The sequence below is a fragment of the Pempheris klunzingeri genome, chromosome 8 (genome assembly GCF_042242105.1).
Source record: "Pempheris klunzingeri isolate RE-2024b chromosome 8, fPemKlu1.hap1, whole genome shotgun sequence".
Lineage (NCBI taxonomy): Eukaryota > Metazoa > Chordata > Actinopteri > Acropomatiformes > Pempheridae > Pempheris > Pempheris klunzingeri.
Genome location: NC_092019.1, coordinates 16,063,074 through 16,078,769, shown reverse-complemented (window position 1 = coordinate 16,078,769; position 15,696 = coordinate 16,063,074). Strand labels below are relative to the sequence as shown.

The following is a 15,696-nucleotide window of genomic DNA, read 5'->3' as shown; positions in this document are numbered from 1 at the left end:
TCCATTGGGAGTTGGTTGAGACCAAAAACAGCTAAAAGAGATTCAAGAGATACATTCTTCACTTCATCAAGTGGACAGAAACACAATGTGAACAAGAGTGTTGCTCCTTAAGTGCCTCATGTAGAAATAAGCAACTGATTGCTAACAAGCCTAACTTAACAACAGAAAACATAATATGCCAGTGTGGCGTTCACTGCTTGTTTGTTGCCCCTGAGTAGGCAAAAAGATCAGCTATTGCAGGTTTAATGCAATATAATGTATGTGTAGCCAGTGTGAGACAAGAACTACAAACTTTAAGAAATGATTGAGTATTTAAGCAGAAACGCGTTCAGTACCTATTAATACCATTCCCATATTTGAAGGAGTGTACATGACTCCTTCCAAAGAATGAGACGATGGCGATTGATCAAGTTTTTGTTTTGGCAGCACAGCTGTGCTTCTGTTCCACAGAAGTGTGTTTGCGAATGAGTTATTCAATACCACCTACAGGAGCCCTCTAAGCACATAATAGTTATTATCACTGTGCAGTCAAAATAGATGGCTGTGTGTGAACAGTATCCAGCATAAGCTCACATGGTCTTTTTCATATCTCAAACACTGGTTTCGAGCAGGCAAATTGCTGCGGCCCAGCAGAAAAGCACGGCTTCAACTAATGACATTGATCACAGCTTCTACTGATGTGACGGTGTAACTGCTCGAGCCTTCCCTTCGTAGTGCATGGAGTGGAAATACAGCGCAGACGGCTATCCAGCAACGCCTCTTCCCACAGCACCTGTGTCACGTGTCACAAGCGTGCTGCGTTGTGACCTATACTGTTTTGTTTGCATCAGCTGTTCCAACAGAGAGGCAGAGCAGGTGCTGACGTGCCGTGACTGAGTGCCACTGTTGTTGTTTTGCCCTCTTATCTCTTGATGCAGAATTGTTTTTGTTCATCATAACTGTGATAAGCATCTGGGCTGATGTGTTGATACAAGAGGCCTGCTGCTCCTGTTTGTGGACACATTCACATGTACGTGTGATGACTGTGTTCTCACAAACCAAGAAAAACAGCTGCTACGTTTTAACTGTAACTCTAGCGCGACTGTTGAACAAATTAAACAAATTAAACTCTGACTGAATCTGACATCTAGTTGTATAATTGTGACACTGTTTTTCTGAGGGTTAATTTGCTGTTTCAAGTGAAATGGTTTACAGACTGAAAACTGTTGAGGCCCGTCTCATGCAGTCGGCACTGTGGGTAGTGATGGATGATTTGTTGCTGCCGGGAGCACCGCAGGGTGAGGCACGATAGGAATGTGCAGGGTCGACTGAGACTGGAGTGAAAACATGTTACGGAAATACAAATACAAAATCTTTATAAAATAAAATCTGACATCAGAAGATAATCCCACTGGTGACACCTGCCACTGTTGATCCAAGTCACCTGTAAATCTCTTTAAAGCAATGGGAAACAGTTCATGCTTTTTTGTTTCATGCCATAATATTTTTATGACGTCAGGCAAAAAAAAAGATGAAAGTCCGCAGCCTGGAGGGTTATTTAGGTGTGTCCATCCTATTTTGCACATTGGCACTGATGACAAGACCTTCTTTGTCAAAATCAGCAAGAGGCCTGAACACAAACAAGACACGGACGCCACAGTTGTGTCTCAAAATAGTCAGACTTACTGTACCTCCTGTGGTGCTGTTGTGTGACTGATCTACAAAAGACCTGAAAAAGCACTTTTCCTCTGCTGGTTGCCTGGAATTGAACTTTTAAGTTCTTTACTTGGAACAAATTTTGTTGACATGAAGTCACGCACTCAATATTTGCTGTAGAACCAGATGCAGTGTGTATGATACTACGCCTCCTATCCAGTGTCACTAAACCTGCCAAGTGCCAACATGTGTGTGTGTGTACCGTACCTGTTTTGCTAGACTATAAAATATGAGGGAACATACTTTCCATGGGTGGGATTGGATTTCCATATCATTCCAGCAGTCCAGGCACAACTTAAAACCTGAGAGCTGATTTGCCAAGAGCTGGGTGTGTTGAAATCATGCCGTGTTTGCTGTCTCACATATGGTTCCTCAGAAAGAATGCAGCCCCACCATAGAAATATTTCCATCTGCCTGCAGGTGTTCCACACATGGAAGTATGTTTTTTTTTTAGGTTTTGATGCAGTAGCTCAGACACAAATGTGTTTCAATTGTTCTGCATTTATCAAGAATCAACAAATAAAAAGGAGTGGGGAAAAACGGTCATCGTTTAATGATGTCAGTGCTGTGAATATATCCTGTGTTCAACAGCATGTGATTGTCAGGGCCATGGTCAGCATTTTAGAAATACTGAGGCCATGACGACACAAAGAAACTCTGTGAACTCTTTAAATAATTAGATAGCTAAGTCTGTCGTGTTTCATTTCTATCTCAGGCAGTTTTTAGTCAAATGAAGCAGTTCTTACACAGAAATCCCTCCGGAAATCAACAGCTGCTCATAAACTTAAATAACTGAAACTAAAATAATTTCCCCATATAATTAGTACCAAGTTCCATAAATTCCTTGAAGCTAATTGGAGAAAACTTACAGGTTGACAGATTAATCCCTTATATAAATTTATAAAATGCTGCCAAGGGTTCAACAAAAAAAGTCTAAAAATACTAGAATCAGCATTAAAAAAAAAAAAGATGATAGTTGACGTACCTCCAAAATTCACAGAATAAATGTGACGTTAGTGTCAAAGGTAGGCAGGACTGTGATGATAATAAAGGAGTGGAAAGGATGGAAGGATGACCTTTCCCTATGAGGTTCACTTTGCTAAATATGACTACAGTTGCAATGTCATCATTGTTTTCGAGAAATCAGCATCACTGTGTCACCACACACACTCTGTGTGACTCTGTGTCACTATGTAGTGCACTTTTAACCCTCGACCTTTTTACCTAAATTTGACTCTTTTCTTTCTGTTCCAGTTTTCTGTGCTGTTGTTCTGAGCATGATTTCCAACCTTTTAGAGCCACTCAGACAAAAAGCAATTGAAAAATTATTGTTATTATTATTCATTTATTTAAAATTAAACTTTATTTAGCTGCTCTTTGTTCCTTTGGGCACTGACCACACAACCCTTTGATTGTTATCAACCACTTGTTGCCTAACAAGTGGTTTTTAAGACAAGATTAACATGTAAAACTCAAGAAATAAAATATTTCATATACTATACAAACATGACATAATTTAAGTGATGAATAAATAGAACCTTTAAATGAAAAAATAACTAAAGGTCATATAAAAACAACAAAAATATTCTAACTCAAAATGCGTCCCAAAGACCACTAAAGTGGCATCAGAGGAGACCATGTGACTCACACCGTAGTCTCAGACGTGGATGTATGTAAACATTCATAGCTGTCTGCCGTCTGATCTCTGGATCAGTCTGTCTGCGTGTGTTCAACTGTGTGATGCAAACACATAATTACAGTATGGCTCATATTATGGCTCAGTATCTGGGACACATGATGACATACAGCAGTAAGGTTGTGGTGTGTTTGTTAGTGTTCTGGTTTCTGTGGATCAGCCTCCTTTCAAATAATGAACCAGCCATTACAAGGAACTTGCGCTTTGAGGAAACATTGATCGTTTTCAGTAATGTGAGATAGCAATATTTTTTTAATATACACACTGTTTCTGTGTGCGCGTGTTCCTGCTCTTAGTTCAGTTTCCCTTGTGTGCCACCATGAGCTGTTGTTTGCTCCTCAGCAGCCATTAATGCCATTAAAGTCTTTATCCAATTTGTGGTCTGTGCCGTCCTGGATCAGCTGCTGCTGGAATCAGCTAAATGCCAGCAGATAAACTCTGTTACCTCAGTCATCTCTAAAATATGTTGTACGTAATGTGTAATCATTAATGCTGTATAAAGACTTGAATTAAATCCACATCACTGATTAATTTAGTAGGCTTTAGCCTGTTCGCTATAATACAACAGAGTTTTATTTTGTGGAATGTGTTCCAATCTCAGCTGGTTTAAATGTATTTTCCTGTGTTATAAATATCTTTTGTGAGTTTTTCCTTGTCCAAAATGAGAGCCCAAGCCAGACGGTTTTGTTTGCTCTCCAAAATGAAAAAAGCCCACTGAGTCAAAAATGTGTGAATTGCTTTTTATAAAAATAACTTGACTTTATAGGTCACACTGAGCAAGTCTTTAAAACTTTGAAACACTGAGCAAGGAAACTTTGAAGACAGAGACAAAAACTGGCAAGATGACCACTGTGGTAGGACACTTTTTTCAAGCAGTGTCCAAGTCTCTGCAAACTAGTCCTCATACTTTATAGAAATGTATGTGAGCCAGATTAAAACTTTAGAAAAATATGTAAACATCTTTTGGGAAATAATGAGCAGTAATATAAAGTGATTTTTTTTTCTGGGTTTCTGATTTTGTTATTCAAGGAGCCAAAATATATATTTTAATTATGTATTTAAATAGTAATAAATATATTTAAAACAAAATAATCTAAACAAAGCTGTGTACAACTTTTAAAAAAACTGACTTCAATCACTGAATTTAATACCTTGCTTTCCATTGCTCTGTAAGCTAATAGGCGGCACTAGTTAAACAAGATCAGTCAGGGGTTAAACCTTGTGTATTAATAATTGATTGGTAAACTGAGCGGCGTGTTGTTCACCATTTACTGTCCAACCAGGGAGCGTTTCTCACCCTGAAATGACTTCCTACCTACCAGCACCATGGTGGAAGGTTTCTGGAGGCTGCTGTGGCTCCTGAAGCCATCAGCAGGTACCTCCAGCAGACCCTCCCTCTTCCCCTCACATCCATCCCCTGTTTCCTCAGCTCCCTATTTGGCTGTTTCTGCCAGGCTGCAGGCCGTGGGCGGATCTGTGTGCTGCTCACTCCACTCCCACAGTGACGTGATGAGAGCAGCTCCCATAGTGTGCTGAGAGGCAGAGAGAGGGAGGGAGCAGACCCATGAGGACACCGGCCTGAGGAGCGATAACAGCAGCTATTGTGGAGAGACACAGAGAGATCTTCTAACGGGGGGACCTTCACACATTTCCCTATTTATTTATTTATTTAGTTGCGAGTATTTATTACATTTCAATTAAAGATGAGCGGAGTGACGAGAAGTCTGTGCACATTTGAGGACATCAGAAACCAAGAACATGGGGTAAGTAACTTGATATTATTCACATATTTCTTTCTCCTAACTTTTGTTTGTTTGATGATAAGTAGACCAGCAGCACAGATACAAGTTCTTCTGTTCACGACTCTGCTCAGATGTGTGTGGACTGGATTAGAGGCTCTGTGGGATGCTGTGATTCTGTCACAGATCTTCAGGCTTCATCTGCTCTAAGTGGTGTATTTACTATTAAGGCTCAGGCCTTTTAGTAATTAGAGTATTAGGCCCCCTTCCCTCCCTCAGCAGCAGATCGGAATTAGTCCCAATAACATCTGTGCCTGTCACAGTGCCTTCTGCCCGCATCATTTAAGGGCTTACAGTTGCACTTGTGACAGACAGTAAAGGCAACTCAGGAAACAAACCTGTAAAGGCTTTGCTTGTGCACCACCTGTGCATGTGGAGTTTAGCTGAACAGCTTTAAATGTTGCACTTCCTTGATTGCAGCACTCTTCACTTTGATACTTGGTAAATGAGTGATCAGCAGCTCACGTCAACTACAGTAGAAGGGCTTTATCCTCTGTCTGTGGCATGAGTTTAATCATTTACCTCACCTGAAAAAGCAAACTGTTAACCTGCACTGAGGTTTATGAGGTTGTGGAGCAACATGACACTTTCACCTTATCAGCAGCCTCCTGCTGAGTTTAATACCAGCCAGCTCTGCCAGCAGCTTCAGATCCACTGAACTCATATCAGATGATATTCTCTAAACAAGGGCATGACAGCGAACAGTCTCAACCATGATTATGTTCAATCAAATGTAACTGAGTATGATTACAGGAAAATGTGTCAGTGGTCTAGACGTAAATATCAGTTTCTGTTGTGTAACTGTACCACTGCCAAAAAGGTCAAAGTGTACAAAGGGCAGCTCCACTCACACACCTAATAAAGTAATTTGTGTTGAGGAATGTGTCATGAAGCAATATGTGAAACTCCATATTTGTTCAGCACCTGTTTGATATGTCCTACATTACATTTTAACATGTGACTGATCGCACATTTGCATCAGCTTCATACAGAACACAAATTCCTCTTTATCAAAGTCAAATCCAACATTCAAATAATCACCCAGCTACAGTATTTACATAACTGATATGGGTTATTCAGGTCAGACTAAATAAAGCAGTAAAGTATTTCACCTCTACATATGACTAGTGGAGATTATTAACTAAAAATGATCCATACAGTTTATCAGGCATAAGCCTGTAAGGATACATGTGGAGCAGGGATGTGCCTGATGTAGCAGAGAAAGGCCTTCAGTGGTTGTTGTGGTGTTTTGTTGATAAGTGTGTTTCCTGGAACTGAGATGATATGATCTGAAAAAGAAATTCCCAGGAGGAACATCCAAGGCCTCGCTTTGAAACAAAATGTTTGATAAAGTTTATAACAGTGGCCAAAATTGAGATTCCTCCCTATTAAGTAAGTAAACTTAGAAGACTGATTGCTTCTTTCTGTGATTATTCCTCCAGACGTTTAGTTTCCCGGCTTTTGTGATTTAGCACATTCCATCTGTCTTTCCTCATCCTCAGTCACCATCTCAGTCAGGAGGGTCTGACGTTACTGGCTGGGAATGAGCCAAACATGACGTATAAATACATCTATGTAGAGGGACGACTAGAAAAAGCCAGAGCACACCTGGTTTGTATGTAACACAGGGCAGGAAGAAATGATCTCTGTCACTGTGGAGTTCGTCCTGATGCCAGCGCTCACTTCATGATTCATATTCCCGAACTTCATGTTTACAGTCACCATCCGCCTGGTCATGTTCTCACATGATGTTTTACAACCACAAACTATCCAACACTTCACTTCACACCTCAGCTCGGCTCTTCCCATTAGAATTTACTTAACCTTAAACTTAACCATGTAGTTTGCACAGACTGTTGACGGACTGACGGGTCAAACCTGTCAGTCAGAGAGGCGACTTTACCCATCACTACCCTGGGAACTTCAGCTCGATACTGAAGGACATACTTAAAACCAGGCCTGATATTTTTTTCATTATTGATTAATCTGATAATTGTTTTCCCGCTTAAGTGCTCAGTCTGTGAACTTTCAAAAAACTGTGACAAATGCCGAAAGGGGTTTTAAAACCTTGGTACTTGTTGAGCAGTGGCCAAAAACTGTCTGTACAATTATCAGTAACCGTTAAATATTGAAAGTTGGCAACAAATGATTATTAGAGTCTTGTTATTCTTTAATTAAATACTTCCTGATCTTAGTCATAACTTTGGAGTTAGACTGTATTTTAATTCAGCAAAGTTCCTGCTTACGGCCCTCTCTGTATTAAGACAGACTGAAACATGTGGTGAGGAGTTTTGCAGGATATGCTAATAAAAGGAAGCTATTGTGGAAAAACACATTCATGTATCCTAATTCCTTATATAAGAAAAGTAGTCGTCTCACACCTGTCGCCTCAGAGGCCGAGGTTTATAGTGCTGCTGGACAAAAGACAAAAGTGACATCTGTGCAGCAGGTATGGGAAAGCAGTGTATGAGTGGGATGGAGTGATTTAATCAATGATGAAGTGCACACACACACACACACACACACACACACACACACACATCTAAACTCACACCGGAGGAATTTTGTTTGTGGAATCCAGATACTTAACCTGGAGGCACCAGAGGATGTTTTACTTTTCATGGCCATGACACCTAATGCCTCCTCAGTTCAGGTTCTCTCTTTAAGTGGCACAGAGCTCTAAAGGACATCTTGTTTTTTTGCCCCAAATTCAGTCTGTTTATCAGCAGCATTCCCAGGTTGGTGTTCACTATCCAGCTCCTTTAATCCAAATGATTTACAGGCCTCCTGATGCCAAAGTCCAAAACAAAAGCGTCTTCATTCCCTTTAAGCCCTTCAGCCTGGCTGCGGTCTTTTGTACTCATTGTCGGTGCACCCAGCAGTGTGGACGCTGTTTGTGTGTGTGCCTCGTTTCAGGTTTCTGTCCCGTTGTAAAGGTTGTGTGTACCTTGGGTTACTGTGTGTATCTCTGTGTGTGTTTTCCCGCGTGTGAGTGGCTGTGTACGTGTGCATTTATACATCACTGTCCGTGAGCACATCCAACTGGTCCCTTTGTCTGTGTTCCCGGGAAGTCTAGTATTACAGGTTGTCTTTGAAGGTGGCAGAGACGACATTTTTGTGTGTGTGTGTGTGTGTGTGTGTGTGGATACAAAAGAGAAAGTAGGCAGAGACTAGCATGTAAATAGTCGATGGCGGAGCAGGGATTAGCAAAGTCTTTGTGTGGATGTCTATGAAGGGCCGGAGAAGTTGTATAATGATGGATTCCTTCTTAACAACCCTCTCACTGTTCCCCTTTTCTCCCTCCTCTCCTCTCTTTTCCTCCCCCAATCTGTGCCTTATTAGAGCTTTCAGGTGTCTGTAATCTGAGAGGAAAGCATGTTGAACGAAAGGAGGGTTTCTTGCTTTCATTTCTCTGAGTTTTGTTTGTCGTAGTTAGCCCCCCACCCCTGCTATTAGGCTGTTTCCTCTGCCTTTGTATTCTTCTGGTTGACATTTTTTTCTGATTTCTCCTTTTTTTCAGCCCCATCTTTCCCTCTCTGGTTTCTTTTCCATTACAGTACTTCCTGAACAGATAACCAGTTAATCATAAAGGCCTTCTGTAGGCAGGGGAACACATGGCTTTTATAACCTCTCATCATAGCATTACACAACACAGTCCAGTTCATTTCCCATGTCTGGCTAACATCAAGACATTCTGCATATCAGACATGGTTTCTATATAGATGGAGAGATACATCACAAGTGCCTTTATTCACTTCGACTGCGGCGATTTTCATTTTTTGTTCTGTGCACTTCTGTGCGTTTTGTCCATGTTGCCCATAAAGTTAAGAGTCATTTTTCCCTCCTCCTCCTTGAGGTGAGATTGTTTTGGCACCTGCCGGTTGAAACAGGACACAGCAGGTAATGTACAGTAGCTGGACCTGTTGTGGTGCAGCTTAAGTACCAAAGGGAAACAAAGAAATAACGGTATTACTGCACAAGAGGCCCAATAGGGACAAACAAATTATGATACACACACACCCACTGAAATATGTCTCATAGTCTCATACAGATACACACACACACACACACACACACACAAACTCATCATAATCACTTGGAAAACAAATCAGATTCTTTACATTGCCAGACTCATTACTTATTAACCAATTACATTACACAACACCAATGCATCTGACAGTGTGTGTGTGTGTGTGTGTGTGTGTGTGTGTGTGTGTGTGTGTGTGTGTGTGTGTGCTCTTCTGTGTAATTGGTTGCATGTGTTTGTTTGTGTTTATAGTATTTAACCACACTGAACATTGCTTCCATTTTTTCTTTGCCTGTTGCATGTCTCAGCGTTGCCACGAATTTAGACACCAGGAGGACACAGTGAACACACACAGGAAAATAAACAGGACACAATGTTTTGGCTGGAATGAGTTATATGATGTCTCTGACCTCCTCCCTCGCGTCCGCATGCTTACACTTTCACACACACTCATTGGGTATCACTTATGAGGGGGCTCCCCGTGCTGGAAGACACACACCCAGTCACATCCCGCTCGAGACTTTTCCTGTTACGAAACAAGTGCACATTTTTTGTGAGTTTTTGAGAGTTGCATCTGTGCATTTTTTTTATTATTTTTTTATTCCTCCTTCTTATATTGTTAGCGTGCCAGATAGTGTGGCTGCTGTGAGGTTTCAGTGCCATAGAAATGTTCTGTCTTGCTTGACATTACATTTTCTGCCCACTTTCCCAGAAATCCAGCCATTTCTTCCAATTGGCTGTGAGCGCCTGGGGAGTTTCCGCCTGAAGTCCCAGTGACGTCCGTAGCACACAATTTAAATCAAACAATCTGTTTCTGTGCAGCTGCGAAAAACTTTTGCTTTCTCTCTGACGCTCGTAGCCCCTCTCTCTTACTGGTTACTGCCAGCTCTCTCCCTCCTTCTCTGTTTCCTTCAGTGAGTATGACTCAGTCTCTCCTCCTCTTTTTTCCCCCCTCTCCTCCTCAGAATAGCCCTCAATCACTCTCTCCATCACATAACGGTCTCTTTGTGGATTCACTTCATCGTCTCCTTTCTTCATTGCCTTTTTCAGGAGGGGTGCAGGCGACTGCGGCTCACACTGCAAAACCAGAGCCAGGCAGCTCGGAGCACAGAGCAGCACAGGGACAAGGTAAGAACTTCCTGCACCTGATAACTTATGCCATCATGTGTCGCTGCTTTAAACGGGTGACAGCAAACTATCAAAGTATATCATGCTGTTACATTTTAGTTGAATTTTCATCTTTTCTTCGCTACAGTTGGTTGGATTTGTTGTAAGATGTGAATAAGAATGATCTGTAATTTATTCTGGAGAGGAAAAAAAACAGTAGCACTATTTCTTTTTTTATCTGCTCATCATTCTGGCCATATTTGGATCTGAAAGTTCAGAGACCTTCTCACTGATCTTGAGGTATTAGTTCAGAGCTACTGTACATTCACACGTACTGCGGCACATTCCTATACACAAACGGCTTGTAAACATGCCATCAGCTTTTCATTAGCCTGGTTGCCACATAAGGCCACTTAAAATATCTCAAGACAAGCATTGTTCCACTAAAACCATCGGCAAAGGAAAAAAAACGGACCACCACAGCAGCAGAGTTACATAACGCCTCCCCACCTTCTTCTGTGTGTCCTTCCCTTTCTCGCTGCTTATGGTTTTGACCAAGTGTGATTACCACTTCCAAAGAAGCACCCGGTGCTTATGGGTTAGTCTCCATGGTGATTATGGCTAAATGTTTCAGCCTACTGATTATAGAGACTTGGTCTCACACACTCACAGAATAATTTTCTCAGGATAAGACTGAGAAAAGTCTTGCCCGTCAGTTTTGCCTGTTGATAGTTAAATGCATCAGTCATGTCAGATGCTCCTGCCGGATGTTTCATGATTGTTATTAAATGGATGAACTTCTGGCTGTCTTCCCAAATGTTGTGTTGCAATGCTGTTCATAAACATGCTCCAACTCCTCCTCTACTGTTAGCAAAACACAGTGACTGCCCTCCTCACATTTGCTTGCGATATTTGGAAAAGTATCACACCCATCCTCTCATGCTCACGCAACACACTGACTCCTCTGCTCGCTAATCTCCAGCCAGTTGGACGTGCGTTTGCACTGGTGCAGCCGGCCAGCGACAGGACAACTCTGACCCACGAACCGGTCAAATCCACAGAGGAGCAGGTGGAGGTTATCAAGGTGGGTGTGGCACATCGGTTGTTATTTTTGAAGAAATAAATGGTGTGTTTGTTTGGTCACGTTGGTGTTTGACACTCCCGTCCCTGTTCCAGGTTTATCTAGAGGCCCGCAGACAAGAGCAGCACAAACACCAGGAGAGCCTGAAGATGCTGTCAGACGAAGTTTCGCAGATACAGGAGGTCAGTGCCTGGACAGTATCTACTGTAGCTCTGACTGTCTCACTCATGCAAAAACACACACTAACACTCCTGCTCCTGCTTATGTAACAATTTGCATGTTTGCATCATGTAAACTCCTCCTCTCCTGTCTGCCTGCATCTCTTCCAAACTTGATTTAAAAAAATCTTGTTGATCATTTGGTAAAGCCTGAAACACACACACACATGTTGAAACATTATAAAAAAATATGTAACAATATCTCAGTAACTCACGGTGCGTCTGTATTTCACACAGGTGAGGTATTGCCTGAAGACGCTGAGGGAGCAGATGGCAGCCAAAAGCAAGGTAGGTCTATTCTGAGCTGCTTTGTTGTGCCCTCACCATTGTTAACCTCACATCCTGTGTGTTTCATGGCATTTCCTCCACCTCTCTCATCTCCATAATTCACTCCTTCCTTGCTGACTTCCTCCTTTTCTCTTTCCAGACCCACACAAACGGGTGGAAGGTTAGTGTTCCCTTCAGAAAGAACACCTCGTCTGCCCCCAAAGGAGGAGCCAAAGCTGACGGACAGGTGAGCAGTCTCTCATGTGCATGACCTCCATACAAAGTTGTGCTGTATATATACAGTATACAGAGTCTTTTCAGTATATTGAAGCAATGCACATATCGAATCTCGCGTGCATATCATAGCCACAGTATGTATGTTCTCCCCTGGACAATGTGTGTATGACAAGGCTGTAAAGTGATCACCTCCCAGAGGCACACAGGTCAGAGGACGCTTTAAGTTAAACAGAAAGACAAACAAAGATGTGATATAGGAGGAAAAGAAAGGATTCAAATGACGGCAGGGAATAAAAATGCTTGTAGCACCCCGGGGTGTATGAAAACGTGTGAGAGAGCCGTTCCAGTACACACTGTTCCCACTGTTCCTCTCCCCACTGCATGTGTTATTGTATTCAGGCCATCTTCATTGTTCCCAGCATTCCACAGATACCTCTCCTTTAATAGTCTTTGAGCCACACACTTTTAACAACCACTACTCTCTGCATGCCAGTAATGTTCTGTAGAAATGCTACAAAGCTGATGCCACTGTGTTTTGGCAGAATTATTCTTGCACCAATTATAGTATTTACCCGTGAATCACACTATGGCCTACTCACAGAAGTGTTGCAGAAATAGGAGGGAAACACTGGTCTTGATCCAGCTGCTCAAGTGACGCACGTTGACACGCCTGTTTTCATTATTACACCCAAGCCCACTGAGCTCAAACGAAACGAGAACAAGATTTTACATTACATCATCATACAAGTATTCATCCATCCATTCATTGTGACATTGCTGTTTTTAAGCCACTCCTGCGTACAATACAATTAGATTAAACTTTTTTATCGTTTAAAATCAAAGTGTTTATCAGTGTGTATCTACTTTTTCTATTAGGAAGCGGATGAAGAGGCAGAGAGAACCAAGCTGAGGGAGGTCAGTAAGCGTTTATATGCACAGCTCCAGGAAGCAGAAAAGAAACACCAAGAGGATAAAGAGAGGCTGCAGGTAACACTCATACATTGAGCTTATTTCTACATTCATTATGCATCACACACACACTGAAGTCGCATTTTAAATTAAAGTAAAAAAAACGAAAAAACATCCCCTCTTTTTCTCCCGTGTCCCGAACAGGCTGAAAGCAGCAGGCTGAGGGAGCATCTGAGCGAACAGGAGGAGAAGTTGAAGACCACCGAGGAAGCCAGTGAGAGGAAAGACAAGCGCATAGAGGAGCTCCAGAGGTTGCTGGGGGGGATGGAGCAGGAGAGCACCACCCTGCGGGAGGCCATCCGCAACCGTGAGGAGGAACTCCGCGAACTGCGCAAGATCAGAGAGGAGGGCCAGAAAGATGAGCAGAGGTCAGCTAAGGCACACACAGAAACAGAATTAAAGATTCCTTATCGTGAAGTAGTGGTGTGCTTTAACTCTCTGTGGGGACTTTTAGGACTGAGCAGCTGGAGAGGGAGGTGGCTATTCTCAAAGAAAAGATCCACCATCTGGATGACATGCTGAAAAGTCAGCAAAGGAAAGTCAGACACATGATTGAACAGGTGCGTGAGACTGTAAAGCAAACACATTATCTCTGTGTTCATATTTGTGCAGGAGTCACTCACTGTTTGACTGTGTGTTTGCTTGCCTGTAGCTCCAGAACTCTCGCATGGTGATCCAGGAGAGGGACCGCGTGATCAAAGAGCTGGAGGAGAAAGTGGCTTTCTTGGAGGCTGAGGTGAGTGCTGCTTATTGTCCTCTCCCATAAACATTAACATTTTTATGGCATTTCAGTGGAGTTTAGAATGAATGATGAGGGTTGAGTTGAGGAAAGGGAATATGTCCAACTTAGCCTGATCTCTGCAGAGAGAGAGGCGATATGAGGGCTAAGGAGATGCAGCCATTACCTGTTTGGTGGCCACAGTAGTTTCCTTTTCTTGTTAGCATGATGTGAACTGACCCCTGACCTCCTGTGTGTGCAGAACCGAGAGATGCATGACCAGATGGACTACTTCCTGGGAGGACAAAGAACAAATTCCTACCTTTCATCAGAGCGCAACCCCCAGATTGTCTATAGGTAACTTATTTTGCCTTTCTTTTTCAATTTTTTATGTCCCATCTAGGGGTGACTGAGATGCAACATGAATGGAGCTCATCTTCTCCAAATCCCAAGCAGCCACAGAGACAGATCACTTAAAGTTAACCAGTCAGGGGTTTATCTACAATATGTATCGTTGAAACTGGTGTAGAGGTTCTGGCTTCAGACTGGGCAAAGATCAAAATAACAAACAAAATCAATTCTACCTTAAAAACAAACTAAACTAAACCTGTGGAAATGAAAGAAAAAATGTAAAAAAGTTAGGTCCCACAGAGCTCTTTCTTGCTCATGCACAGTTCACAAGTGTGGCATTTATTTTGATCAGTGAAATTAGTCAAAACTAACACACATTCAAATTATCTGAGCTTGCAAACGAGCCCCAAAGCACGATACATACAAAGAGACCGCTAACTCATGCTCAAATATTTGCTATTCTAATTGCACATCTGTATGCTGACTATTTGCTTGTATGTTGTTTCAATATAAAAACAACTAATTTCTCTTCTCCCCCCCCCCCCCCAGCAAACCAATCAAGCTGTCCACCTCGTCTAACAAACCACTTCCCTTCATCAAAGTCATTGAGATCAAATCATGAAGCGCCTGCGCAGGAGAAAGATACAGTAATCATCAAGAAGGGCTCCGAACCGCTAAACCTTTTCAATGCAGACTGAAACCAAACAGCACCACATCTGATCACATGAATGCTTTGGATGTCAGAGCTGAGCTTCCTGGACTTTAGCTACTGCAATCAACATTTAACACAAGAAGTTTAAACCACAAACACTCGAAGGAAACTGTGTGGTGTATAATGAACGTGTGTATGTCAGCTTTAATGTAAATACATGAAGCGTACTGATTCAGCTGATGTGCATTCTAAGTTTAATACTGCATACTGTGTGCAAGTGCTTCATTGTTCTACCCTGTTTTGATCACTTGTTTTGATCACACCACTTATGACATTGGTATCAAAGCAGAACTGTTGAGTCCTTCTACAATAATGTAGCAAACATAGCTAACTAAGCTAAAAGTTTCATGTAAAACTCATCAACCAGATGATGCGCAGCCTGTGTATTTATACTCAGTCACTGATCCATGACTCTGTTCACTCTGCTGAGTGAACGGTATGATGCTTTAAATGTGTAAATACTGACTGTAGCCTTTGAAGTCAACCCCCTGTGATAAAGTGAGATGTTTTTAAATATGGCTTTTAGATCCCAAACAACAATGTGGAACTTTATGAAACTGTGAGGAAGTAGAAGGAAAAAAAAAAATGTAAGTGATGATGAAGATACTTTACACCATCACTGCTTCATACAAGTGTCATTATTCTGCATCTCTCTATACATATTTCTAAAGCATTTCAGTTCCCTGTCAATATGGAAACAGGCACCATAGTCGTTTTGTACATAATATGAATGAATGTGATTTGATGTTTTCATTTCTTCCTAACAACTTTCTCCCTTTGTATTTATTTATATTAAATAAAGCCTCTAGACAGACTGTG

The 15,696-nt window shown here is 41.9% G+C and overlaps 1 protein-coding gene across 1 annotated transcript; it reads left to right on the top strand.

The window, feature by feature from the left end:
• The first annotated feature begins 4,940 nt into the window (after positions 1–4,940).
• Positions 4,941–15,692, top strand: tuft1a (tuftelin 1a). The gene is made up of 12 exons (XM_070835789.1): positions 4,941–5,154; positions 10,268–10,345; positions 11,307–11,408; positions 11,501–11,587; positions 11,861–11,911; positions 12,051–12,137; positions 13,004–13,114; positions 13,241–13,464; positions 13,551–13,656; positions 13,749–13,832; positions 14,077–14,171; positions 14,715–15,692. Exons 1-12 carry the CDS (start codon positions 5,095–5,097, stop codon positions 14,785–14,787), a joined length of 1,158 nt encoding a protein of 385 aa, XP_070691890.1. The 5' UTR covers positions 4,941–5,094; the 3' UTR covers positions 14,788–15,692.
• Positions 15,693–15,696: the final 4 nt, after the last annotated feature.